This window comes from Styela clava, chromosome 13, assembly GCF_964204865.1.
Source record: "Styela clava chromosome 13, kaStyClav1.hap1.2, whole genome shotgun sequence".
NCBI classification, from domain to species: Eukaryota; Metazoa; Chordata; class Ascidiacea; order Stolidobranchia; family Styelidae; genus Styela; species Styela clava.
Genome location: NC_135262.1, coordinates 9551895 through 9579215, shown reverse-complemented (window position 1 = coordinate 9579215; position 27321 = coordinate 9551895). Strand labels below are relative to the sequence as shown.

At 34.8% G+C, this 27321-nt stretch overlaps 3 protein-coding genes and 1 long non-coding RNA gene across 5 annotated transcripts; all 4 read left to right on the top strand.

Moving 5' to 3' along the window:
- Positions 1 to 1214: 1214 nt before the first annotated feature.
- On the top strand, positions 1215 to 3020 carry LOC120335204 (uncharacterized). Its single transcript, XM_039402691.2, has 3 exons — positions 1215 to 1374; positions 2225 to 2527; positions 2817 to 3020. Exons 1-3 carry the CDS (start codon positions 1299 to 1301, stop codon positions 2987 to 2989), a joined length of 552 nt encoding a protein of 183 aa, XP_039258625.2. The 5' UTR covers positions 1215 to 1298; the 3' UTR covers positions 2990 to 3020.
- A 4016-nt stretch (positions 3021 to 7036) lies between these two features.
- Positions 7037 to 13349, top strand: LOC120335194 (uncharacterized). The gene is made up of 11 exons (XM_039402683.2): positions 7037 to 7196; positions 7880 to 8026; positions 8212 to 8367; positions 8713 to 8874; positions 9247 to 9411; positions 10013 to 10177; positions 10460 to 10603; positions 10815 to 10964; positions 11761 to 11895; positions 12181 to 12321; positions 12861 to 13349. The coding sequence occupies exons 1-11, from the start codon at positions 7133 to 7135 to the stop codon at positions 13043 to 13045; spliced, it is 1614 nt and encodes a 537-aa protein (XP_039258617.2). The 5' UTR covers positions 7037 to 7132; the 3' UTR covers positions 13046 to 13349.
- A 2504-nt stretch (positions 13350 to 15853) lies between these two features.
- LOC120335224 (uncharacterized) lies at positions 15854 to 24627 on the top strand. Its single transcript, XM_078119514.1, has 11 exons — positions 15854 to 15975; positions 16716 to 16862; positions 17026 to 17181; positions 20077 to 20238; positions 20581 to 20745; positions 21336 to 21500; positions 21778 to 21921; positions 22133 to 22282; positions 23156 to 23290; positions 23570 to 23710; positions 24078 to 24627. Exons 1-11 carry the CDS (start codon positions 15912 to 15914, stop codon positions 24260 to 24262), a joined length of 1614 nt encoding a protein of 537 aa, XP_077975640.1. The 5' UTR covers positions 15854 to 15911; the 3' UTR covers positions 24263 to 24627.
- On the top strand, positions 18271 to 19713 carry LOC144431408 (uncharacterized). Of its 2 annotated transcripts, XR_013479986.1 has the most exons (4): positions 18271 to 18435; positions 18824 to 18958; positions 19089 to 19210; positions 19395 to 19713. It is a non-coding gene; the product is annotated as an uncharacterized LOC144431408 (long non-coding RNA). The 2 variants fall into 2 exon arrangements; XR_013479985.1 differs by lacking the exon at positions 18271 to 18435 and having other exon boundaries at positions 18545 to 18958.
- Positions 24628 to 27321: the final 2694 nt, after the last annotated feature.

The window sequence follows — 27321 nt, the reverse complement described above, 5'->3', positions numbered from 1 at the left end:
TACAGTTCTGAACTAAATGTCTTCTATTTGTGATTAAGCAGTCCAGCGTTGTATTCTCATGGAACATTCAAATATGCCGTGCGTCGAGCAAGGCGAATATTTGATTACTGGCTTACTGCTTATGGGTATACACTTATTTGACATCTTTCATATGTGTATACACACCCCAGTTTTCTCTGCGTTACTTCTCTCAATAAAAAATTGTCTGTTCGAATTTTTTCTCATTATATAATCAAGTGCTTGTGATTTTAATTATAAGTAATCAAATTTTAATTTACCACAAAAATTGGTTTCAGATGTAACCTTTTAACCATTTTGATGACTGGAACAGATGGGCCTAAACAGTAGTAGAAAGTCCCATGTCTGGCAAAGAACAAAATCAGATTTTTGTATACGACTACAAGATTTCTTCTGAGTAATTAATCTGGATTACATTGTAGAACCGTGCGGAAAGTGGTAACATATTTAATTGATTGTGTTATTACATTTCCTTCAATTAACGGCTGGACCATGTCGCCATTCGTATAGCCTTCTCTTTTCTGCCAATCATCTGCGCAATGACAGCAAAAATATTTGTGAAGCAAGGTGTCAATTAAATATTCACATCGCGTTGTCAATTTCACTATTACCTTAAAAGTGATATTTTTTCGAGACAAAACACAAGCGTTTTGGGAAGTTTACATTTCATATTGACAAGCATGGCGTTGTGTCGTTATCTGCATGTTGCAGTTATTTATAACAATATGTGACGCTAGTATGCAGGCTCGATTCTTTCAAAACTAACAGGTAAAATGTACGGAAATGAAATTTGGAAATTAATATGTCATTACCCAAATTAAGTAATATAGAATATCGTGCATTCCAAAAAGTAACTCAAATATCATTCAAAACTAGGTACAAACGTTAAAAAAAACTGTGCTAAAATGCTACGTAATGTCGAAAGCACTTTTTCCTCAGTTTCGGCTGTTCTATTTTTACTAATCTCATTTCATCAAAGGTAAGTTAAATTAAAGATAGAGAAAAATTGTAAATTAGGTTTCGGAACGTGCGTGATTATTAATACCGATTAAAAAATTAAGTACAGTTTCTCAGAAAATATTGGTATTAATCTAGACATTTTTAATTTATATATATATTAATTGTCGTGACGAAACACAGAAAAAGTTTGAGATCGTACCGAAAATGACGATCAAAATAGCTGCTTTAGGCAATGCTATAGCTTGTATTTAAACCAGCTTCAAATTTAACTATAACTCATATTATCAAGTATAAAACTTGAGCTTTGTCGTACGCACAAAATGGCGTTTGGGTGGAAAAGTTTGTTACTGCTTTTCGCCTTGACTATACTGGCGAAGTCTTCGCATGGAATATCATGTGAGTATGCTTTTTCTATATTGTTTCATGGTAAATAAAATAGAAATTCTTCCAAATAATTTCTTTTTTAAGCAACCTCGTTATTTTTTATATAAAAAAATTGTATACGTTTTAAAATTTTACATAGATAAAGTTAAGAATGAAAAATTGAAATATTCCAAATAAAATCATTTTATTCTAAATAGTGTGCTAATTATTCGCATTAATTTACAGATACTTTCATTCGAAACAGTGAATTTAACATTAAATGAGAACTTGTAACATTACGTTTCATATAAGAAATGTGATCAACGAAATAAACAAACTACCAGTACAATAGAATATCTTATCCACGAGGCCAGCATAAAAAAAAAACATTTAGAAAACTACAATTCAGTTTCAAGCAGTAAAAATTTTATTAGTTTAAAAAAAACTCAACTATTCTTATTATAAGCGTTGAAATTAGAGGGAAATATTTGAAAAATATGAGTTTGGCTTATACGATTGACAAACAGGATGCAATTTGCGAAACAATTACACTAAAATGTAGCAAAATAAACAGCTTACGTGATACACTGTTAAATGCTTTTCGTTTGTGTGATCTCTTATTTTTTCGTCTGCGATGCTTTATAACCCACTTAAGTTTTTTCTGCTTTCAAATGACAATTAAACCAGAACACTTTTTCAGTATTGCAATTAATTTTGCATACACATTCTGGAATCCTTATTAATTACGAATTGAATCTCGCGTTCGAAGATTCTGTTCTAGCGGTCGTGGTTTTTCTATATTAAACTATTCTATTCTTCTCTAAAGGCAATTTAAAAAAATTTGTTAATTTTTGTTCCAATGCTTTTATAACTTGTTTTCCAGCCTATTGTGACCCAAATCTAAACTGCCTTGTAAACGCATGCGTTCGTGCAACTTGTCCTAGTGTACCTGGCGCAAGATGCATTTCATTTTGCAATGGTTGCATTGCACGTTTCTTCTTCAACGGAAAAGACGTCACCAAGAATTGTAAAATTGATAAACGGTGTGGAAGTTCAGAAGAAAGCTTATCACGAAGTAAACGATTCGCTTGTGGTAGGCCATGTAGTCGCTACGGAAGTTGCCCTTCGGGTCTGATATGCTGTCCGTCTGGTGAATGTGGACTGATGTGTAGAAAACCACCAATAGGTAAACATATGCAGAACTTTTGTTGTAAGCGACATATTATATTGTTTATAATAAAACAGGAATCGAAAAAATTACAAATTTGAAATAATACTCGATATCTTTGATATCAATTTCATTACTCAATTCAGATATTATAGCAATTCAAGCTTTATCACAGTTTAGTATGGCGCGTTTAAAGTCTATACGGCCTCAAGTGGTTTGTCTTGGTGCTTTTAATTTTATTAACACGAGGGAATGAACAAAATATATTGTTCACGAATTAACTAACATATTATGTTCATTTTGTCAGTTACTGATCCAAAGTGTCCTGCACGGAGAGGAAAGCGCAGAAGAAAGAGATCTATCTGTGAGGTGGACTGTTACTCAAACAAAGACTGCCAATTCTATGAAATGTGCTGCAATGGTCCTCTATGTGGGACATCTTGCCATCCTCGCTTGCCTTATTCTGGTTACAAACGTTAATATATATCATAATATAAAAAGAACAAATATATATTACGTGTTTTATTTGACAGATGTCGTATATCAGAGTACTTTATGTTACTTCGGCTGTGTTTTCAGCAATATATTCAAGAGAAGTAGAATACATGGCCACGGCTCCACCCATACTTATATGAACTCTCTCACCAGACTCTGATTATGGCAATAAGCATAATTTTTCTAGAAGAAAACCGATCAACTTAATTTCAAGATCTCTTTAAACCCCAAAAATAGTGTCATTCTCTACAATATACGCCATATGCGTCTGCTCAGATATAGCTCTAGAGCAGGGGTGGGCTGGCACGCGAGCCCATCTATTAGGCACGCGAGCGAGGCCTCGGAAACGAGATCATTCTCCTTCAGATAAAAACTTTCAAGACTTTGAATTGTATGATGAAACTCGATGTTCGTTCATTCATTATCGTTACAATCCGTTATTTATTTAAACTCTTTTTGTTCTTCTATGACATATGGCTAAAAAGAAATATATTTTGAGTGTTTGTCGAGAAGAGCGCATTCATTTGGCTACATTCTTACGTAATATAATTCGTCTGAGCCATTCTTTTTCTTCATTTCTGCTTGATTTATGAACTTGTACAACTAATGATGGTTAGAGTTACTTGCCTACTTACTGTCATAAATTGACCTCGAAAGAAATATAAGCTATTAGGGAAGGGAATACAAGAGCAAAGTGTTGAAAACGAACTATTGCCTGATTTGGATGCCATTCCCGAAATTTTTCCGTGTCCAAAAACTTTGCAACTGCATTACTCTCCATGTTCTCATCTACACATGCTTCTGAATCTCTGTTTTCAGTTATGAACTTTATTAAGTTTTGTACTAGGAGGAGCCTGAAGGATAAAACCAGTAATTTGTGTATTTCTCCAAAAGTAAAAACAAAAAACAAAATGTAAACCCAATTTAAAAGCTCTATCAGCGGTAATGTAGCAGTAGAAATCTCACCGATATAGAATATGGAAAGTAATGAAATCTAATTGTCGGACTGATATTTTTCCGATTAGTGAATCTGTCTATACATGCATAAAAGGTTTATTATTGTGTGGTTTGCTTTAAATTAGCGAAGCATTGTTTTTAATTTTGGTCGGCACGCGGAAGAATTTTGTCTATGTTGGCACGCGAGCCGAAAAAGGTTACCCACCCTGCTCTTTAGTTTGCCGGCAAGAGGATTTGGAAACGTGATTATTGATTATAGCTTTCCAATACTCGTTATTAGATGTAGTCTTAGTCTACGGAAAAATAAAATTAAAGAGCATTAAAAAGCAACCAAACAATATGGCTGTTTAGTGTGTAACAAACGTAATTGTCGTACTATTTCTGTTTCTTGGGAATATCAGAAATGGAAAAATATATTTTTCTTCGTCTACTCTACCTTTACGACAGCTATTCTTTCTGCCTTGTGGAAATGTTATTATAAGTAAACTAGGTCCGTCCGTCATCCACGAGTCAGATGGGCTGTCAATCAACTATAAATCGGAGCACAAACGTATTTATAGTGTTATTTTGATTGGTAGATTTCAGACCAGCATGAACAAACGATACATGCACAAGCAAGTAAAAACAACTCTTCTGAATAAACCCTATCTGGTAATGAAACTAGGGCGAACGGGGAATTTTTATTCGTAAAGGAAAGCATATGCTAACGAAATTACATTGAAATCAATTTTGTGCCTGGTATTGTGGCCCCTCCAACTGCTCTGTGGCTGCCTTGGGGAGCCATGAGCCCACGGGTGGGAACCACTGTACTAGAAGATCCGTATAACTTCAACAGTGATCATTGCCCGTCCATCCATCTTGCTGCGAACCACTGACCCGCGGGGCAAAAGCGACTTGTGATTTTTCGACGATCTGTTTAGTCACGTAGTATTACTGGAAACGTACTAATATTTAGTAATCCATTTTTCAGTGAAAGTTGCGGAAATATCAGCTATTTATTCCTCAAGATCAATTCAAAAAGATTACAAACTAATCGAGAAAGGCAGTAAATTTTCGATAACGTAATAAATATAACACAGATACGTGCAGGCAAAAACATGGTAAAACTATGACCCGCATATATATATATATATATGTATATATATATATATATTTTCACTCACAAAGTCGGCCACTATTTCCATAAGATTACTCGATCAATGATTACTCATTTAATACTAAAAAAATTTCAACATCATTTTAAAGTGATATTTTGTATTTCATGTGAAAAATCTTTTTTGTCCCAACGGTGAACGTAAAATTCGATATTTCGCAGTCGTAAATGCAGTATGGCAGTAAAATAGATTTTTATATCCACGTAAAAAAAAATTAGGCAAGATATTACGCAAGTGCATTAGGTACAAAAACGAGCTAATAAGCTCAAATATGTAATAAAACTTGAGTGTTGCCCTAAATTTTAAATTTTTGAAATAAGAGAACAATTTATTCCGCCACGTTTGTCTGCCTCCATCAGGCTTGCCCTTCGGTGTTTTTAACTAAAAAATTGAGTACGGTACCGATGTGCGAACATCTTATCCGTCTATTTGAGTATTGCTTCTTTGATATCCATCATTGATTACGCCAATAATTATGAAGCGGTGACCAAGAGATCCAACATCTGTTGATTTCCACAGCCCTTTAGCGACCCTAATTTCAGCATTCAAAATAGCCGTCAGAATTGGCAACCCAAGCATTGAATCGAAATGGGAAAGCACTGTCATTGATGTAATGCCCTCACAAGTTAAGCTGCTGTTTCCAGAAGTTGTTTAATTTTGGTGCACAACTGAAAATGTTTTGGTAATCATAGATTATTGCGAATTATTGGTGAGAATTTCGAAATTATCAGCCTGTAAGTTACTTAACGCTGTTTTACCACGAAGTGAAAATATACCCGTATTTTGGTAACTACCCAAATCGATTTTAACAGTAAACAGAATTTGCAAAGTCATGATCACCACGTAGTGAAAACAGGAAACGAAAATATACGACATCGTTATACACGATTTTTGAAGGCAAGTTTTATTCGCTAATTATTTTGGATTCAAAAAAGACGGGAAAAGTCTGTAACTCATTAATTAGAACATAAGTGAAATTACAATCGTGTGGAGGGTAATCTATTTCGGACATTTATGAATAAAACTAAAAAATTTCATAACTATAAATTATATTTGATCTGCCGAGATTTAATGACGTATTGTCACGAGCAAATGTTTTTACCTGGGAGTTTCGAGAAGAACAAGTCACGAACTATTAGTTGAAAAATTCCCGTAGTTTGTACGTAGTGTTTTGTTGAACCTAGCATACAACAATATTTATAAAACACGTCATCTCACTATTGTGATGTAATAAATGATGACTCAAGATCGATTGTTGCAATCTATCCATAGGTCTACTCTAATGAAATCAAAAATTGATGACATCATGACACATAATCCCCACAGTCAGTGGTGGGATTCGAATCTTTTGTCAGGCTGTTCCATCACAAAAGTCATATTTTTCGGCCGGTCCTGTTACATGTTTTTTTAGTAATGCTAACCGGTTCGCTGATCTCATAGAATTCCGTGAGACGGTTCTATAGAACCGGTGCGAACCGGCTGAATCCCACCACCACTGCCCACAGTACCTACCGATAATTGAGAACATAACCTATACAGATATACCTCGCCAACATTCATGACTAGATAGCATAGCAGGTATTAGCTTTATCTGAACTACCGTATAATATGAACTTGATATAGGGTTACTTTGTGTTATTTCAAGATATATTATATGTGAATTTATATTAAGAACAATCTCACTTGATCAGCATTTGGTCATTAAGGCCTCAGTAGAAACTTTGTTTCATCTTTCAAAAATACTGCCAAACGCAGGTGAGATGACTGATGTTTGTTTAGTTTTCAAACCGAAAGCCACTTGTCGATATCTGTGCGCTAACCGCAGGCGACTTTGCAACGCTGTTACAAGTTCATGATTATTACCTAATACAAAAAAAAATATTCGCGAAAAACAACATTACCAGACAGTTGTGCAACCAATGAAATTAATCCCGTAAGATAGTACTTAAGAAACACGTTCATTCAGTTATTATTTATTATTCAGACGACATCTGACGTAAAACAACCGATCATCAAAATGAAGCTGCGCATCGCGACGAACTTGCTGTTTGTGGCGTTCACTGTTGCAAATGCTAATTATTGTGAGTAAATTTTTCTTCTATTTTATTGAAACTGTTATTGAATTAGGTAATACATTAATCACAATGTAATAGATCGATTTATAAGATTTTGAATCTAATAGTCAATCTTTTGATAGCAAACTTAACCAATTTAGGGTCACGTTAAGACTTTTAATTGAAAAGTTGGATTTATGTATTATGTAAAATGTTCGGTCTAATATTGTTACGATTTGCACTTGCACATGACGCAGATACACACCAGCAAAACAAAACCAAGCCAGTTGAAATAATCCAGACTAGAGAGAACATAAATTTTGTGCAAAGCGTAATAGATCGCTGACTTTAGAGAGCACAACCATACACAAATTGGAGTTCAAGTATTAAATGAGTTTTCTTCATTTTCGTAATTCAAGTAATTATGAAATTTATGGGTTCGGTTTTTTGATTCCCCTGTACATCCAAAGAATATCCGATACAACTTTGTCACAAGACGCAGTTCAATATTGCAACGCGGACAGTAGTCACCATGTTAAACTCTGACCACACAAAGTATTCTCAAAATCCAAGAATAAATATATGATACGTAGGATAATTTTGGAACAATAAAATATGCCCTCAATTAAACACCGTAACCATCACACAAACAACTAATATGTACAATATTTGGCGATATATTATGGTAATCGATCTCATTCACTATTTAGATGTACCTAACATACCGCGACCTCGTTGTCCTCCACTGCCGCCGGATACGGTCGGTATTTGCGTAGATCTCTGTACCGATTACTCCTGTCCAGGGGATCAGTTATGTTGTTCCAACGGATGCGGTCGCGTTTGCAAAGATGCTTACTGTAAGTTTTTATTTTGAACAACTTCATGAGAGTCTATAAAGATTCATATTCTGCTTTAACACCTTTAATGTGTATACATATTTAATTCCATCATGTTCTATCTACCTCAATATTTGTTTTTTGTCGATTTCTATCTAAAAGTGCATTTGTGATGGGGTTTAAAATAGTTTTGATCTTTCACAAAGATGATGGATGTCCAGGTGGGTTACAACTAGCTTGCAAACCGCCAGCGTGTGATGTAACTACTTGTCCCAGACAAATTGAAGCAACATGCAGACCAACTTGCTTCGGATGTATACCTCATTTCTTCGACCAATTCAACAATGAAGTCACAGAAAAATGTGAGTAGAATGGTGCCGAGTTGTTTTCAGACAGAGAAATGGACAAATCCAAACACTAAATAAAAAATGTAGCCTACTGCTAATGCCTCACATTTGCATTCTGCAAGAAGTTCAGTACCGAATAATTTCGCCATAAATTTTTTGTTTTAAATGTATTGGACAAAAATTTTATCCGATACGAACGGTAATAATTAAATTGAATCTTATCAAATATATATACATACCCATCGCTGACTATATGAATTATTGTAAAATTTATATACAATACGCTTGGGAGTTTATGTTTACATTAACTTTTTCATCAACATGTAATTATACAAAATATTTTTGAATTTGTTGCTTAAGGCGGATGTCTCAACGGCGAACAACCTGTACAATGCTTTGATAATCCTTGTCGACAGAAAAAATGCCGTAGGCATCCCAAAGCAGTTTGTCGTACAAATACGTGTGGAAAATGTGAGGCTATTTTTTACGATCGTTTTGGTAACGAAGTCAATTGTGAACCAGGTAAATTTTTTACTAAAAAATACCATACTGCCTCAGTGGTTTTTCGTTTATTATTTATCGTCGTTGACTATCTCCCTCCCCTCTTGTCTCTTTCTTCCTAATTCAGTTCATTTATTTCTTCATCTCACATCATACCTAAATACCTTCACTTATTTTATTACTATATATATGATATTAGCTTCATCTTGCAATTATGGTTTTACATGTGATATGCAACGCTCTTACACTTAGTCTATATACAATATGATATATTTCCCCAAGAGCTGCAGATTTATTCCAGTCCTATTTTTCTCGCGAGAATGGCTATAGATTCCTACATAGGCCTACGTATTTCAGTGTTATATTCTGTCACTACATTTATCTTTATATTAGTATGCAAGCAAGAAAAAGATCCAGGACCGTGCGAAGCCCTTATTCCAAGATATTATTACAACACCGAATCTAGAAGATGCGAACGGTTCATCTATGGCGGTTGCCAAGGAAACGAAAATAATTTTAAAACTTTGAAAAAATGTCAAAGGACTTGTGGTCACGATAGTGAGTACGGTGTAATATATTGTTGTATAAAAATACCAAAATGAATTAGAATTATTTCGAGAAGTTTCAATTCTAATAAAGATGCTTTGGTCTAGTTGTTCAGCAGAAGATGAGACGGCCCTTTCGTACGAAGCCCTCGCCACTAATGCAGAGATGTGAGATTGTAGAGAAACACCCCTGTCACGTTTTAAAATACCAAATTTGTAATTGTTCAGTTAAAGTTAGGATTAGGATTAGAAATTATTTGAAAATATGGATTTCCACCGCAATCTGCTTTACTTACCCAGATAATTACTAACATTCATATTTTAATCGTTGCCGGTGGTGTTTTTAGCAGGAGCTTTGTACCAAAGATCCGATGAAATTATTCTACAAATGTGAATCAATCTTCTATGTGTCTGATACAAATATAAATCTGCTGATAGTGATGACATTTCGTCAGTACAAGCCGTCATTTCCAAACCGCCTTACAATTCATGTATCTAGTTAGTTTACTGATTCACGAGTTCCACAGTTATTTTTATGGTGCATCAGCCTGTGGATACATATATGATTATTCTCACGATCAAATTTGTATGATATATAATTCATTTTATGTCAGTTTGTAGGCAACCAAAGGATTCGGGACCCTGCGAAGCCGCAATTTCAAGGTATTTTTTCAACACTAAAAGTCAAGCATGTGAACAATTCATCTACGGAGGGTGTCAGGGAAATGACAACAACTTCAAAACTTTGCAGAAATGCCAAATTAAATGCGGCGGATACAGTATGTGTTATTATAAATTGTTTCCAGTTATACCTAACCGCTGTTTTAGAAGCATCAATATGAGCAGTGGGCACACTACTTTAAAACTTTCGTACATCTGGGTCTCATATTTTGTGGCATAATGACATAATTACTTATTTATAGAAATTACTTAACAAGACTTTCGTTTACTATGTTTCCATGTATTTTCTATCAGTATTTCATGCAGTTCCCACTTTTTTTCTTTGCTCTATTAGCAGCATGATTTTTATTTACGATGTGATTGTTATTTTTTGTTTTAAGAATTTGATCCAAAATGCCCCAGTGTTCCAAGAGATCAAGCCGGAATCTGCATCTTTTCATGCTCTTCTAACAGTGACTGCAAGCGGGAAGGTCAAATCTGCTGTAGCAACGGATGTGGTTCAACTTGTGTATATCCACCATTGGGTAAGAATATATAGTTTAATTGATTAGTTACAATATGAAATCAGTTATCTTATTCTTAAGCGATGTAATAATTGTTACATGACAATGGACAAATCCGTTATTATTGCCTTATTGGTAAAATTGCGCTAATTATAAGATCACAACGTTATGCGGAACACTGTACTGAAAATATGTAATTAGTTTATTGTTTATATCTTGAAAAATATTCCAGATAAACGTTGCCCCCCGCCAGATCCAGAAATTATAAGAACACTCCCGTTTCGAATTTGCCCTCAGCCATCCTGCTTCTCTAATGATGTTTGCCGAAAGGGGGATATCTGTTGCAGCAACGGATGTCAACAAAACTGTATATCACCTCCATGTGAGTATTGCCTATTTGAGTTCTAGAATTAGTGAATTACTTTGTTCAACGATGGGGCTCAAATCTATTTAAAACAATATGATGGCATCTTTATCGGTAAATTACATAAGAAAACATTAGAAATAAAGATAATTAGATATTGAAATTATCACTTAGCGTTCAATAGACGCACATGCAAGAAACTTTAATTTTTTTTTTACAATTTTGCGCGCGTCGGCTTGCAAACATGAATTGATCGTTAGCGTTATTTTGTGGAATAGAACATACGCTTCTAGAAAGAACATACGCTTCTAGAAAGCCATTCGTGTATTAGAGCCTAGTAGTTTACGGGTAAAAATTGTTTTGAAATGACCATACATAATAGGTTCAGAAAAATTGTCTCTAGTAGTACGTATTCATGCTCAATTATTCACAGCACACATGTTTGTTCGTCAGCTTTAAAGCCAATTTTATTTACTTTAATACAATTCAATAATACTATCTGAGATTACGTTAATCTCTTAAGTACTGTTAGCCGCATTTTGGAAAATTACGTTACACAATATGACCAACATGTATTAAAAATACTTCAGGATTAGATTTGAGATATAAAAGATCCATTGATAGGTACAAAGTAATTTTGAAGTCTTGTAATCATACCACAACACCGTATGTCACTTTTTAATCTGGAACCAACGGTTTTTGGCTTTTAGAGCAGTAGAAAATTATTCCATAATGCCGAAACTAAAATCTTAAGAAATTTCAATATTTTTTAATGTTTCAGTAGTTACTTACTGTATTTTCTTACAAACTTTAGTCACGGATCCTAGATGTTTAATAGCAAGGGAAAAGCCTGGACGTCGTAGAGAGCGGTGCCAATCAAATCTTGATTGTCGTAATGGCAAGATATGTTGCTCGAATGGACGCGGTACAGAATGCCAAGAAGTGCCTGGTAAGAATGAAGTGCATGAATGTTACTGTGCATGTTGAATTGCACAATCAAAAATTGGTAGCATGTTATATATATATATATATCTTCACCTGTCTGAATACTCGATACCGAGGAAATGGCCTTCATGCGAGATGCCTGTTGAAAATACAGAAAATACAGTACGCACAATATTCTGGCTACACGTGGTCTTAAAATACATAAATCCGTCATTTGTAGCAGCCTTGATTAGGTATTCTGGTCGTCGGCTTTTGGAAATCATTTTCTATCAGTGCATTCTTTCTTTAGACCAAGTCTATCGCTGCCCAGCACCTATTGCACCAGTTTCTCAAATATCTTGTCCGAAGATTTGTGATACAAACAGTGACTGCAGAAGCGATCACATGTGTTGTGATTTGATCTGTGGGACTCATTGCACTGCAAAACCAAGTGAGTGAAACCATCTGCATACGAAATCTTAATATCAGTACCCGAGATATCGTAAATTTTGCCAGCATACTAATTTCGGAAGTGGCTGTGTCAAAACATGAGTGCTTGTATCATGTTACTATACATGAATATGAGTGGCCCATTCAATTTCGGTACTCCCGAATTATGCGAACCAAGATGGCGGACACCGGAACGTAGTAGGTGTACCAGATTAGGGTTAGGCTATAATTTCAGCTACAAATACTGCGGGAGTCACTTGGCTAGTTCCCGAAATCGTAATAGAACTAAAATGAGGAAAATTGGAATAAAGTTATGGCCTGACCCTATCCTGGTACACATACTACGTTTCGGTGTCCGCCATCTTGGTTCACATACTTCGGGAATACTCATTTTTGACCGCAACCCAAATATCATTGGCTTAGTTACGCTTAATAAAGTACTTGATAAAATCACTGTTAACAGTTTTTATTTATCTTAATTGTTCATCAATTTTTATATTGTTAATTACCTTTACATGCTTTGACATTTGCTATATTTAGGACCGTGTGACCCCAATGAATCAATGCATAAGTGCATAAACCTTTGCGAAGGATTAGTCTGCAGAAAATATCCTGGAGCAAAATGTCGAGTACATGGTTGTAGCGGGTGTAAAGCCGAATTTTACGATGATCAGGATAGACGAGTTAAAGACTGCGATGACATTATTCCTCCGCCTTATTTATAATTTGGAAAATTATTAGATGGATGTAATCAATTGAGGGCTGAATAATAACAATTCTTTCTGATCGTTTGCAATGAATATTTGTTTTACAACTAAATTCGAGATGACATGTATAATCATGTATGCTGTTTATAAATACAGTCAATGATTTAATCCTTGCTTCATATAATTTGCTTAATATACTCGAACATGAATAATTGTATCTTTTCATTATGTGTTCGGTATATGATGAACTAATAATATTCTGATTCGTGATTTTACGAAAATACTTGGGCCTAATTAAATAAATTTAGAATTCTAATTTTTATTGTGCAGTGTGTATCACGTTTTAAGACTGGTCGAAGTAACGCGCTGAATCGCTCACACGAATTTTAACAGTCTTAGCTGATGTCCAGCCGATGGTTTCATTACGGTTTTTGATTTCCTAATATATGCAATTATAATGTGGGTATTTCATGGTTGTGGGGCGTTCGAGAAGTTGTTTGGTAAATAATTTTGAATAATTTGTGAAACATTCCGGCCTATTTCGTATTCTTCTAAATCTAGACTACAGAGAGAAAGAAGTGTGCTATACCATCATCTATGGCAGTTTTTATTGACAGTGGAATTAATTCAAGATGAACCAGTATTAACCAAAATATATGCCATTTCTGTAAAAGAATGTTACACTAAATTCAGCTTTTGATTTGTCAGAAAATGGTGCAGGTCTTTTTACAGAAACAGTCGCCTGGCTTCCATCTCAGTGACTCACAAGCGCATATTTGAAGTTGGCTTATAAAATATTCACTTTACCTCCTGATACATCGTAGAGAGGTTCAGTCTTTCGATGAAGTGTAATATCTTTCGAGAGTAGACAAGTTAACCCAGACTCGATTGTCGTTAAAAGCCAAGTAACCGTGCATGAGAGTCGGGCTCGTACATGTAATATTGGTAATCCCACCAGTCAAAACAGGGAAGGCACTGCATCGCTGTGACAGATGTCATATCCTTTTTCCTTACATGATTGAATCAAATTAAAAAGAACTGTGTTCGCCGAACAAAACGAAACAACACATCGGAAACAAGGCTTTGAAATCTATACTGATTCGTTCCAGCGAATGATTTGATCTGATTAACTCATGTCTTAACTCAGGGTGGTCAAAACCCTGACACGCAGGCCGCATGCAACCCTGGTTGCGCTTTTCATTTTAATTTCGCACCTTAAGCTCGCACCAAGCAACTCCTCATCTGGAGAGAAGTTTTGTACGTTTAATTTAGTACAAACACACCCCTATTTTCAAGCGCGGATCATGGGACAGCCGTGACGAAACGCAGATCTGAAGCAGAAACCAACAGCAAAAACAATACATCGTTTCATTTGTGTTTCATACATCTTTCTTAACATAAAAATAATAAGAACGTCACGGATTCAACATAACAATAGGCTGATTATAACGGGAAAACTCGCATTTTTTGATATATTCAAAGTAACTGAACTCGAAGTATTTTGATCACTTTTAGGTTTCCCCGAATGCGGCCCGCATAGCCTCCTCGAAAATTTTTGCGTCGCTTTAAACTTGGACCACACCACCTTAACTCATTTCAGCTCGAATTTTTTCAATATTCACTTTTGGTGTTTTCGATTAAGTTTTTATGATTCTGTTGAAGAATGAAATACTGAAGCCGTTTATTTGTGATTGCGGAAAACTTTTCCAAATGTAATGAATATCTCCACTTTTGCAATGCTTTTCCAATATAGGCAACATTTGAAAAAAAATTTTCATCAGATTTTGTCCCATATCATATCTGAGTACATATATATTTTGCCAAAATTTCAATTTTCTTCTCTGCGTTATTTTTGCAAATAGTTGAATCCATTAATTTCATACTAAATTAATTTAGTTACCGAAACGAAGTGAAAACAAGTAACGAAAATACACGACATTGTCAGGCTCGAATTTTGAAGTCAAGCTAATTATTTTGGATTAAAAAGAAAAAAAAAGGGGAAAAGTCAGAAATTATTTGTTAGAACATAAGTGAAATGACATTCGTGTGGAGGGTATTTCAGACATTTATGAATAAAACTAAAAATTGTCATAACAATAAAAATGTATTTAATCTGCCCACATTTAATTGCGTATTGTCACGAGCAAACGTTTCTACCCGGGAGTTTCGAGAAGAACAAGTCATGGGGTGGTTGAAAAATTCTCGTAGTTTGTACGTAGTGTTTTGTTGAACCTAGCATACAACGATATTTATAAAACGCGCCATCTCACTTTTGTGATGTAATAGATGATGATTCAAGATCGATTGTTGCAATCTATCCGTGGGTCTAATAAAGCCAAAAATTGATGACACCACGACACATAATCACCACAGTACCTTCGGATAGTTGGAAACATAACCCATCAGAACGCAGCACTTTCCAAGCCAACATGTATGCTTAGATATTCTGCAGCAGAGCCGGTATCAGCTTCGTGCGAACTACCAGCAGCCAATCATGGACTATATAATATACACGGGCTTGATATAAAGTTAGATTATATTCGCAATTTATCAACAGTTGATCTTTATAAGTTCATTTAAGCTTTTTCTCAGCTTAAAAAATACTGCCAAACGCAGGTGAAAAGACTGATGTTTGTTTCGTTTTCAATCCGAAAGCCACTACGTCATATTTGTTTCGGTAACCGCATACGACTTCGCGACGCTGTTACAAGTTCATGGCTATCACCTAATACAAAAAAAAAATTATTTGCGAAAAACAACATTACCAGACAGTTGTGCAACCAATAAAATTAATCCCGTGAAAAAGTACATAAAAACACGTTCATTCAGTTATTATTTATTGTTCAGACGACACCTGGCGTGAAACGACATAGCACTTATTAAAATGAAGCTGCACATCGCGATGAACTTGCTTTTTGTGGCGTGCACTGTTGCAAATGACAATTATTGTGAGTAAATTTTTCTGCTATTTTATTGAAACTGTTATTTAAATTATGTAATACAATCATCACTGTAATACATTAATTTATAAGATGTTAAATCTAACCGTCGATCTTTTGATAGCAAACCTCACCAATTTAAGGTCACGTTAAGATTTTTTATGAAAAAGTCGGATTCATGTATAATGTGAAATGTTCGGCCTAATAGTATTATAATTTGAACCTGCAAATGTCGTAGAGACACTCTATCGCAAAAATGAGATAGTCAGCTTGAGATAAATTGCGATCAAAAACCCCAGGGTCACCAACAAAATAAAACCGAGGTCTTTTGAAATAATCTAGAGAGAACATAAATTTTGGGCAAAACGTTATAGATTGCTGACTTTTTAGAGTACAATCCTACACAAACTGGAGTTCAAGTATTAGATGGGTTTTCTTCATTTTCGTAATTCAAGTAATTTGGAAATTTATGTGTTCAGTTTGTTTCGATTCCCCTGTACACCCGAAGAATATCCGATACAACCTTGTCTCAGGACGAAGTACGATAATGCAACGCAAACAGTAGTCACCATGTTAAAACTTTGACCACAGAACAAATCTACAAAATCCGAGAAGGATAAAGTTATGATACGTAGAATAATTTGGAAACACATAAATATGCATGCAATTAAACACTGTAACCACACAAACTGAATTGCACAATATTTTGTTACATAATATGGTAATCGATCTCATTTACTATATTTTAGATGTACCTAACATACCGCGACCTCGTTGTCCATCACTGCCGCCGGATACGGTCGGTATTTGCGCAGATCTCTGTACCGATTACTCCTGTCCAGGGGATCAGTTATGCTGTTCCAACGGATGCGGCCGCGTTTGCAAAGATGCTTATTGTGAGTTTTGTTTTGAACAACTGTATTAGAGTCTATAAAGATTCATATTTTGCTTTAACGCTTTTAATGTGTATATTTTATCTAACCATGTTCTCTCTACTACGATTTCTATCTGAAAATGCATTTGCAATGGGGTTAAAAATATTTTTGATCTTTCACAAAGATGATGGATGTCCAGGTGGGGGACAGCTAGCCTGCAAACCGCCAGCGTGTGATGTAACTACTTGTCCCAGACAAGTTGAAGCAACATGCAGACCAACTTGCTTCGGATGTATACCTCATTTCTTTGACCAATTCAACAATGAAGTCACAGAAAAATGTGAGTAGAATGGTGCCGAGTTGTTTTTACACAGAGAAATGGACAAATACAAACACCAAATAAAAATAAATGTAATGCTAATCCCTTGCATTTGCATTCTGCAAATATTTCAGATCCGAATAATTTAGCCACAAATTTTTCGTTTTAAATATATTGGACAAAATTTCATTCGATACGAACGCCAATAATTGAATTGAATCTCAGCAAATATAAATGTACTCATTGCTGACGACATTATTTATGGTGAAATTTATATACAATACGCTTGAGATTTAATGTTCACGTTACAATTTTCATTAATAATTACACAAAATAGTATTTAATATACACTCTAAGAAATGTTCGGTAAATTTTACCGTCATTTTAGGGGTAAAAAATTAAAAAATGAGGTCGATAAACTGATTCACCGACAAATGTCGGTAATAATCACAGACATTGGAGGCGTGGCGTTAGTCAATGTTGCGCGCGCACATTGGTTAAGGATAGCAGCCTATCAGAAGCTATATTTCAAACGCGTAATTAATCACGCGCGTTTTTTTTTGTTGCTTCACTCCTTAATTTGTCCGTTTGATTTGACATTTGATGAATTCCAGACTTTTGGACTTCGATATTTGGTCGGCCGACAGTTATATCTTGGTCGCTTTTGTTATTACTGCAGTACTGCGTTGGCAGTATTTCTGTAAGGCAATGCATCTTAGATTCAATAATGTCAGTGTAGGTGTCGTGTTGTTTAGTGCTGGTTATTAATGTATTGTTCAGTGTGATTATAGCAGTATGGGACAGTCGGGAAGTAGGGTAAGATCTACCGTACCAATAACTGAATTAATATATATATATTTGAATACATACTGGCTATAACAGTACAGCAGTATACGGTACTGGTATAAGGTTGGTTGGACTAGCTTACATCAGTAAATCCGCAGATCCATGTTACGCCTGGCGATATTTAACACAGCCAGAGCTTGATTCGTATTTCCGAATCTGAATTTTTATTGTCAGTAGACTGGCAAATGTTAAAATGGCAATACAATATCTGAATATGCCCTCTTCCCAGCTCTAGACTTTGAAATGTTAGCATCTAATTACTGAATCAAGATAAACCGTCAAATTATCAATAGCTTTATGATGATCGCAAACTCGGACTACGTGCAGGCTGGACTACAGGAAACACATGAACTGGCAGACAGGGAGAGAGGTGACGTTGCTCTACACCCCAAAACCGTGGCTTGAAGAATATGGCATTAAAATAAACAGGTATCAATTAATTATATACTCATATAATTATATACTGATTCAGTGATTGAAAATCATCTACAGACAGACAGATTTGTATTTGATTATGATATTTTAAATTATTGATTCTAGGACTAATTCAGAACAGTTTCATTTTAAAAAGAGCAATTTTAGGCAATTCACATTTATCTGACATAAAAACACTAGATTTCCTTTTAACTTATGACACTATGAATAGAAAATTTATCAAAACAATATTTATCTATCTTATTCTGTATATTTACCAGAACCAATTCTGTAAATATAGTTGAATTTCTCTTTTGAATAAGACCGAATTTGAACATAGTCTATTACATATAATGAAGTTGGGGAATGAATACATTTCTTTTTAACAGTGTTTTCTCTTTAGAAACTGAAGAATCTGATTATGCAGGCATGAACAAATTGACTGCCCCAACCCTGAACTGTGAAAAATTCAATGTCTAAGGCTTCATAATATTTGAGATTCTTACTAACATGTTATTTCAAGGAAGAAGTATTTGAGGTTAGTTATAATGTTAATTTTAAATTGTTAGAAGAGAACCTTTCTCATCTGCTCTGACAATAAAATATTAGGAGTGTAATTTTTATCATTTAGGGACTTTTAATTTTATTCCATTTAAATACTATTTCAGGTACCTCTTCCATCTGATCTACAAAGTTTGGTAATACTGGAAAAGTCTGTATCGATTGATTGCCCACAGATTTTTGTCCCTGAACTCCAAGAGGAAAAGAAAATATGAAAGTTTATAGAAAGGTGGGATAGGTGAAAGATGTAATGAATAGTACATGCAATCAAATAATTTCAGATATTTCCAACTTGCAAAAGAATTTGATTGATTGATTGAATACTACAAAATGTTAAATCTTATTCGAAAATTAAGTAATATTTTTAAATTTTGGAGTTGTTTGGGTAAAACTCTTTGTACATTCCATTTCAGATAACTTGAAGATATGGAGAATAAAATACCACGAGTTCGTAAAAGCAGATGGATAATGCAATACAATCAGCATGGGCAACACTAACCCGGAAAGACTCCCCCTCTGCCATAGAATATTCTCTCACAGAGGCTGTCTATAGAGACTTGTTTAAAGTGACTATGTGAACGGATACCCTGCGAGCATAAACTTCTTCAACGAGAAGTTTCTGTCTACCTCGCATTTCTAACTTTTCACTATACAATTTCTCATTTTTCCAAGTTTTATAATTCATTTCACGTTCACTTTTATTTTTTGAATAAACCTTGTTTCATACAATAATCTGTGATTTTTACTGATCATATCCTGTAAAATGTAATGCCAGGATATTTACGGTAATTTTTACCGGGTTCTGAATGTAAATTCACCTAATTTGTAATGTAAATTCACAGGCTAGCGTCGGTTAATATTACTACGCATTGCCGGTGAAAATTACCGGAAAGAAATTGTAAGGATTACTAGGGAAATCCTGTAAAATTCGCAGGTGATCAACAGCAATTTTACCGAAAATTCTTGTGATATTTACCTTAAAATCGCATTAAAATTTCACAACTACATCCCAGTAATATGTAATGCCAGGCGATTGCCGGTAAATATTTCTTAGAGTGTAAATAAATTAGTTATTGGTATTTGTTGCTTATTAAGGCGAATGTCGTAACGGTGAACTACCTGTGCAATGCTCCGACAATCCCTGTCGACAGAAGAAATGCCGTAGGCATCCCAAAGCAGTTTGTCGTACAAATACATGTGGAAAATGTGAGGCTATTTTCTACGATCGTTTCGGAAACGAAGTCAATTGTAAACCAGGTAAATTTTGTACTGAATATATATCATACTGACTCAAAGGTTTTTCATTTGTTGTTTAACGTCGTTGACTATCCCCCCCCCCTCCTCTTGTCTCTTTCTTCTGAATTCACTTTATCATTTCACATCATACCTAAATATCTTTACTCAATTCCTTGTTATTTCTGAGATATTAGTTTTATCCTGCTATTGTGGTTTTACATGTGATATGCAACGCTCTTACACTGATTCTATATTTCTTAAGAGCTGCAGACTTCTTCTTTTTCTCGGAAAAATGGCTAAATTTATACATATGCCTACGTATTTCAGTGTTATATTTCGTCACTACATTTATTTTCATATTAGTATGCAAGCAAGAAAAATATCCAGGACCGTGCAAAGCCAATATGCCAAGATATTATTACAACACTGAATCCAAAAGATGCGAACGGTTCATCTATGGCGGTTGCCAAGGGAACGAAAATAATTTCAAAACTTTGAAGAAATGTCAAAGAACTTGTGGTCACGACAGTAAGTACAGTGTAATATATTGTTGTATAAAAATACCAAAAATGATTAGAATTATTTCGAGAAGTTTCAATTCTGATAAAGATGCTTTGATTCAGTTGTTCAGCAGAAGATGAAACGGCCCTTTTTTACGAAGCCCCCGCCACTAATGCAAAAATGTGAGATTGAAGAAAAACACCCCTGCCACGTTTTGAAATACCAAATTTGTAATTGTTCAGTTAAGGTTAGGTTCAGAATTAGAAATTATTTGAAAATATGAATTTCCACCGCAATCTGCCTTTCTAACCCGGATAATTACTAATATTCTTATTTTAATCGTTTTCGGTGGTGCTTTGTACCAACGATCCGATGAAATTATTATACAAACGTGAATGAATCTTCTATGTGTCTGATACAAATATAAATCTGCTCATAGTGATGACATTTCGTCAGTACAAGCCGTTATTTCCAAACATCAAACCGCGTTACAATTCATGTATCTAGTTAGTTTACTGATTCACGAGTTCCGCAGTTATTTTTATCGTGCATCAGCCTGTGTATACCTTTATGATTATTCTCACGATCAAATTTGCATGATATATAATTTATGTCAGTTTGTAAGCAACCAAAGGATTCAGGACCCTGTGAAGCCGCGATTTCAAGGTATTTTTTCAACACTAAAAGTCAAGCATGTGAACAATTCTTCTACGGAGGGTGTGAGGGAAATGACAACAACTTCGAAACTTTGCAGAAATGTCAGAGTAAATGCGGCGGATACAGTATGTGTTATTATAAATTGATTTTAGTTCTTCTTAACCGTCGTTTTAGAAGCATCAATATGAGCACACTATACTTTAAAACGTTTGTACATCTGGGTCTCCTATTTTGTGGCATAATGACATAATTACTTATTTATAGAAATTACTTCACAAGACTTTCGTTTACTAAACTTGCTAATTTTCCTGTATTTTCTTTCAGTATTCCATGCACTTTCTACTTCTTCCTTTGCTCCATGAGTATTATATATGATTTTTTTTCATGATTTTTTGTTTCAAGAATTTGATCCAAAATGCCCAAGTGTTTCAAGAGATCAAGTCGGAATCTGCATTTTTTCATGCTCTTCTAACAGTGACTGCAAGCGGGAAGGTCAAATCTGCTGTAGCAACGGATGTGGTTCAACTTGTGTATATCCACTATTGGGTAATAATATAGAGTTTAATTGATTATTTAAATTTTGGGATCAGTTATCTTATTCTTCAGCGATGAAATAATTGTTACATGGCATTGGACAAATCCGTCAATATCGCCTCATTGGTAATATTGCGCTACTTATAAGAGCACAACGTCATGCGAAACACTGTACTGAAAATATGTAATTAGTTCATTTTTTATATCTTGATAAATATTTTAGATAAACGTTGCCCCGCGCCAGATCCAGAAATTATAAGAACACTTCATGCTCGACGTTGCCTTCACCCATCCTGCTTCTCTAATGATGTTTGCCAAAGGGGGAATATCTGTTGCAGTAACGGATGTCAACAAAATTGTATATCACCTCCATGTGAGTATTTCTTATTCGAATTTTAGAATGATTGAATGATTTTGATCAACGATGATGTAAATCACTCGAAGCTCAAATACGTAATGATAGGTGGTCGTTCCGTCCATATATAATAATATTGTGGTATCTTTTTCGGAAAATGACATGAGAGCACTAAAGATTACATGAGATTAGGACTAAAGATAATTAGATAACAAAACTATCACTTAGCCTCCGCTGGACACAACGTAACTCTATTATGTTTTTTTTTTACAAATTTGGCTGGCATGTATGGAATATTTACAAAAAATTGATCGTTAGCGCCAACTTGTGGAATCGAACATAAGCATATGCCCCTAGAAGCCATTCTTGAAGTTTTATCGCCCAGTAGTTGACGGATAAAAATTGTTTTAAAATGACCATATAAAACAGACTCAGAAAAGCCGTCTTCAAAAGTACGTATTTATCCCCAATTTGTCATTGAACACATGTTTGTTCGTCACTTTTAAAGGCCAATTTATTTACTTCAATACAATTCGATAACTCTCCTTGCGATTACGTTAATCTCTTGAGTATTGTTAGCCGCATTTTTAAAAATTAATTCATACGATATGACCAACCTATATCAAAAATACTTCCGGATTAAATTTGAGATATTAAGGATTCAATATTAGCTACAAAGTGATTTCGAAGTCGTATTCATACCACAAACATCGCATGCACTGATTGAGCCAAGATCCTTTAGCTGTATTTAAAATTTCGTTGAAAACTCGAAAGCTTGGCTTTTCAGAGCAGTAAAAATTTATTTTATAATGCCTCAACTAAATAAATAAAACAATGCCACAAGTTTTAATGTTTTAAAAGTTACTTACTAATATTTTCTTATGACTTTAGTCACGGATCCTAGATGTCAAATAGTTACGGAAAAGCCTGGACGTCCTAGAAAGCGGTGCCAGTCAAATCTTGACTGTCGTAATGGCAAGATATGTTGCTCAAATGGACGCGGTACAGAATGTCAAGAAGTGCCTAGTAAGAATAAAGTGCATCTATGTTATTGTACATGTTGAATACACAATTAAAAAATGGTAGCGTGTTCTATATATATATCTTCACCTGTCTGAATACTCGATACCGAGGAAATTGCCTTCATGCGAGAAGCCTGCTGAAAATACAGTAGCCTACGCACAATATTCTGGCTACACGTGGTCTTAAAAATACATAAATCCGTCATTTTCCGAGCAGCCTTGATCAGGTATTCTGGTCGTCGGCTTTTGGAAATCATTTTCTATTACTGCATTCTTTCTTTAGACCAAGTCTATCGCTGCCCGGCACCTATTGCACCAGTTTCTCAAACAGCTTGTCCGAAGATTTGTGATACAAACAGTGACTGCAGAAGTGATTACATGTGTTGTGATTTGTTCTGTGGGACTCATTGCACTGCAAAACCAAGTGAGTAAAACCATCTGCATAAGAATTCATAATATCATTATATCGTTAATTTTGCCTGCATACTAATTTCGAAAATAGCTTTGTCAAAAGTTGAGCGCTTGTATCATGTCTATAAACAATAATATGAGTGGCCCAATAATTTTGCGGTACTCCCGAAGTATGCAAACCAAGATGGCGGACACCGGAACGTAGTATGTGTACCAGGTTAGGGTTAGGCCATAATTTCAGCTACAAATACTGCGGGAGTCAGTTGGCTAGTAATAATAAAGTGCTTGATGGAAACACAGCTTTTATTAATCTCAATTGTTCATAAACTTTTTATATTGCTAATTAAACCTTTAAATACTTCGACATTTGCTATTTTTAGGACCGTGTGACCCCAATGAACCAATGCATAAGTGCATAAACCTTTGCGAAGGATTAGTCTGCAGAAAATATCCTGGAGCAAAATGTCGAGTACACGGTTGTAGCGGGTGTAAAGCCGAATTTTACGATGATCAGAATAGACGAGTTAAAAACTGCGATGATATTATTCCTCCACCTTTTTTGTAATTTTGAAAATCATTAGATGGATGTAACTGATTAAGGGCTTCTTAATAACAATTCTTCTTTGATCGTTGGCAATAAATATTTGTTTTACGACTAAATTCAAGATGGCATGTATAATCATGTATGATTTTTATGAATAACAACAATGATCTAATCCTTGCTCCATATAACACGCTTTATACACTCGAACATAAATAATTGTATCTCTTCATTATGTGTTTGGTATATGAGAAACTAATAATATTCGTGATTAGTGATTTTACGAAAATACTTGAGCCTAAATAAATAAATTTTGGGGCTCCCGAAGTATGCGAACCAAGATGGCGGTTATCGGAATGTAATATGTGTACTAGGTTAGGGTTAGGCCATAATTTTAGGTATAAACACTACGGAAGGCTCTTGGCTAGTCTTCGAACTGATAATTGGACTAAAATAAAGAAAATTTGAAAAAAATTATCGCCTAACCCTAACCTGTTACCCATGTTGCGTTCCGATGTCCGCCATCTTGGTTCGCATACTTCGGGAGCACCTAAATTTTGAATTTTAATTCCTATTGTGCAATGTGTATCACGTGCTATTCCATGCTTTTGTCAACATCAACGCGACGCTAATAAAATCTCAATGAGGCGACTGACTAATTTAAGACTAATGGTTGAAGTAACGCGCTGAATCGTTCACCCAAATTTCAACAGTCTTAGCTAATGTCCAGTTGATGGTTTCATTAAGGTTTCTAATTTCACAATATATGCAATTATAATGTGGGTATTTCATGGTTGTGGGGCGTTCGCGGAGTTGTTCTGTAAATCATAAAAGGTAAAACATTCCCTTCTATTCTTTCGTATTCTTTTATACTAGAGCGAGAAAGAAGTGTGCTATACAGCTACTACGACAGTTTTCAGTGACAGTGGAATTAATTTTAGGTAAGCCACTATCAATTAGTATGCCATTTTAGGAAAGAAGGTTACACTGAAATCAGATTTTGATTGGTCAGGAAACGGTGTAGGTGTTTTTACAGAATCAATCGCCTTTCTTTCATCCTAGTGATTCACTATCGCGTAAACGTAGAGAGAGGTTCAGTCTTTGTCCAAATATACTTTCGATGTAATATACTATCTTTCGAGAGTAGATAAGTAAACCCCGACTCGATCGTCGTTAAAAGCCAAGTCATCGTTCATGAGGAGTCGAGCTTGTACTAGTAAATATTGAAGATATTACCTTACGTAATTTCTTACCAGGCGGCTTCTGGTAATTTTGCGACGCCAGTATTACCTCTATGTTATACTATAATGTCTGATTGATCGTTTCACACTGCGCCCTTCTTCCTGTATGGTGGTGGAGTTGAATGGTACGCTTTGCTTTACAAGAAACTCCTTAACTTCTTGATAAAAATGACCGCTATCGCTATGTACTATTTAGGTACCATTCAAATAAAGTAGAAAGGCACTGTATCACTGTAGCAGACAAATTGAAAACGACCGTGTTCGCCAAAATGATACGGCACATCGGAAACAAAGCTTTGAAATCTATACTGATTCGTTCGAGCGGACGAGTTGATCTGATTAACTCATGTCTTACTTAACTCAGGGTGGTCCAAACGCATGACGCATGCAACCCTGGTCGCGCTTTCCAGTTCAATGAGGCACCTCCTCATCTGGGGAAAAGTTTTGTGCTTTTAATTTAGTACAAACACACCCCTATCCTTAAGCGTGGACCATGGTTAACGAAACGCAGATCTGAAGCAGTAACCAAAAGCAAGAAACCATAAATTGTTTTGTTATTTATTTGCGCTTCATATATATATGAAAAATAATAACATAAAAAATAAAAACGCCACAGATGGAACATAACAATAGGCTGATTATAAGGGAAAAACTCGCATATTTTAGTATATATATTTAAAGTATCTGAACTCACAGTATTTTGATCACTTTCAGGTTTCCCCGACTTCGGCCTCTTTGCCTTAACTAATTTCAGCTTGAATCTTTTCAATATTTACTTTTGGTGTTTTCAATTATGCTTTTATTATTGTGTTGAAAAATGAAATCCGAACCCGTTGATTTGAGATCGAGAAAAACTTTTTTAAATGTAATGAATATCTTCAATTATGCAATGCTTTTCTAATATAGGCAACTTAATTTAAAAAAAAAATTCTCATCCGATTTTGTGCCATTCACATATGAAAACAATACCAATTTACAATTTTTAATAAAGTATATCTGATATTAAATGACAAATTTTCTGAGGTTTATTCTTGAAGGCTGGGCTCAAATAATTTCATTATTATTATCATTCTTGTAATTTATTTGCCCAACTGGGAACGTCTCGGACGTGCCAGGATTGTCAATGAGTGTATGCAGTCGTCGTATCAACAAAAACATCCAATTTATCAATAAAATAACAAGGGTTTATATGGTAATTATTACACACATATGCATGCACACAACCATATCCATCGTACTATATTTATTCTTGAGATAAGTTTGATATTTATTGAATAAATATAGAAAAGTTTAATAAAACAAATTTAACAGTGAAATATAAATATTTCATAAATTAAAATATTGTCTAACCAGAACGACTTTTTCAAAAGAACGCATTTTGAGTGGTTTTGGCAAACAACGACAGAAACATTGGCGGTTATTTTAAAAATAAAGATTAGCTGTTCTGAATATTTCAAATATAGATAGGGATGATATTAATAGTATCCAGTCTAAGTCCTTAAATCTCTAACTGAGAGACATCTTTCAGCAATGCACAACAGAGCAATTAATTATTCCTGCCGTTTTACTTAGAAATATCCAAGTTATTTTTAACATAAAAAATTATTAATCCCGCTTTGAATGAATTCATAAAAAGTCCTTAGCTAATCTCATCAAAGTAACTTGGTATTACGTCATACAACCAATTTCGGAAGTAATCAAAAATCTAATTCTTGCAACCCGCAAAACCTGATGTCATGCCATGATTTGTGATAATTAACTGATGAAATTGAAACGATATTTTTAGTATTGCGTGATTGAAGTAATAACTGTATATTGAAGTAAAGCATTATTTTTCCTAAA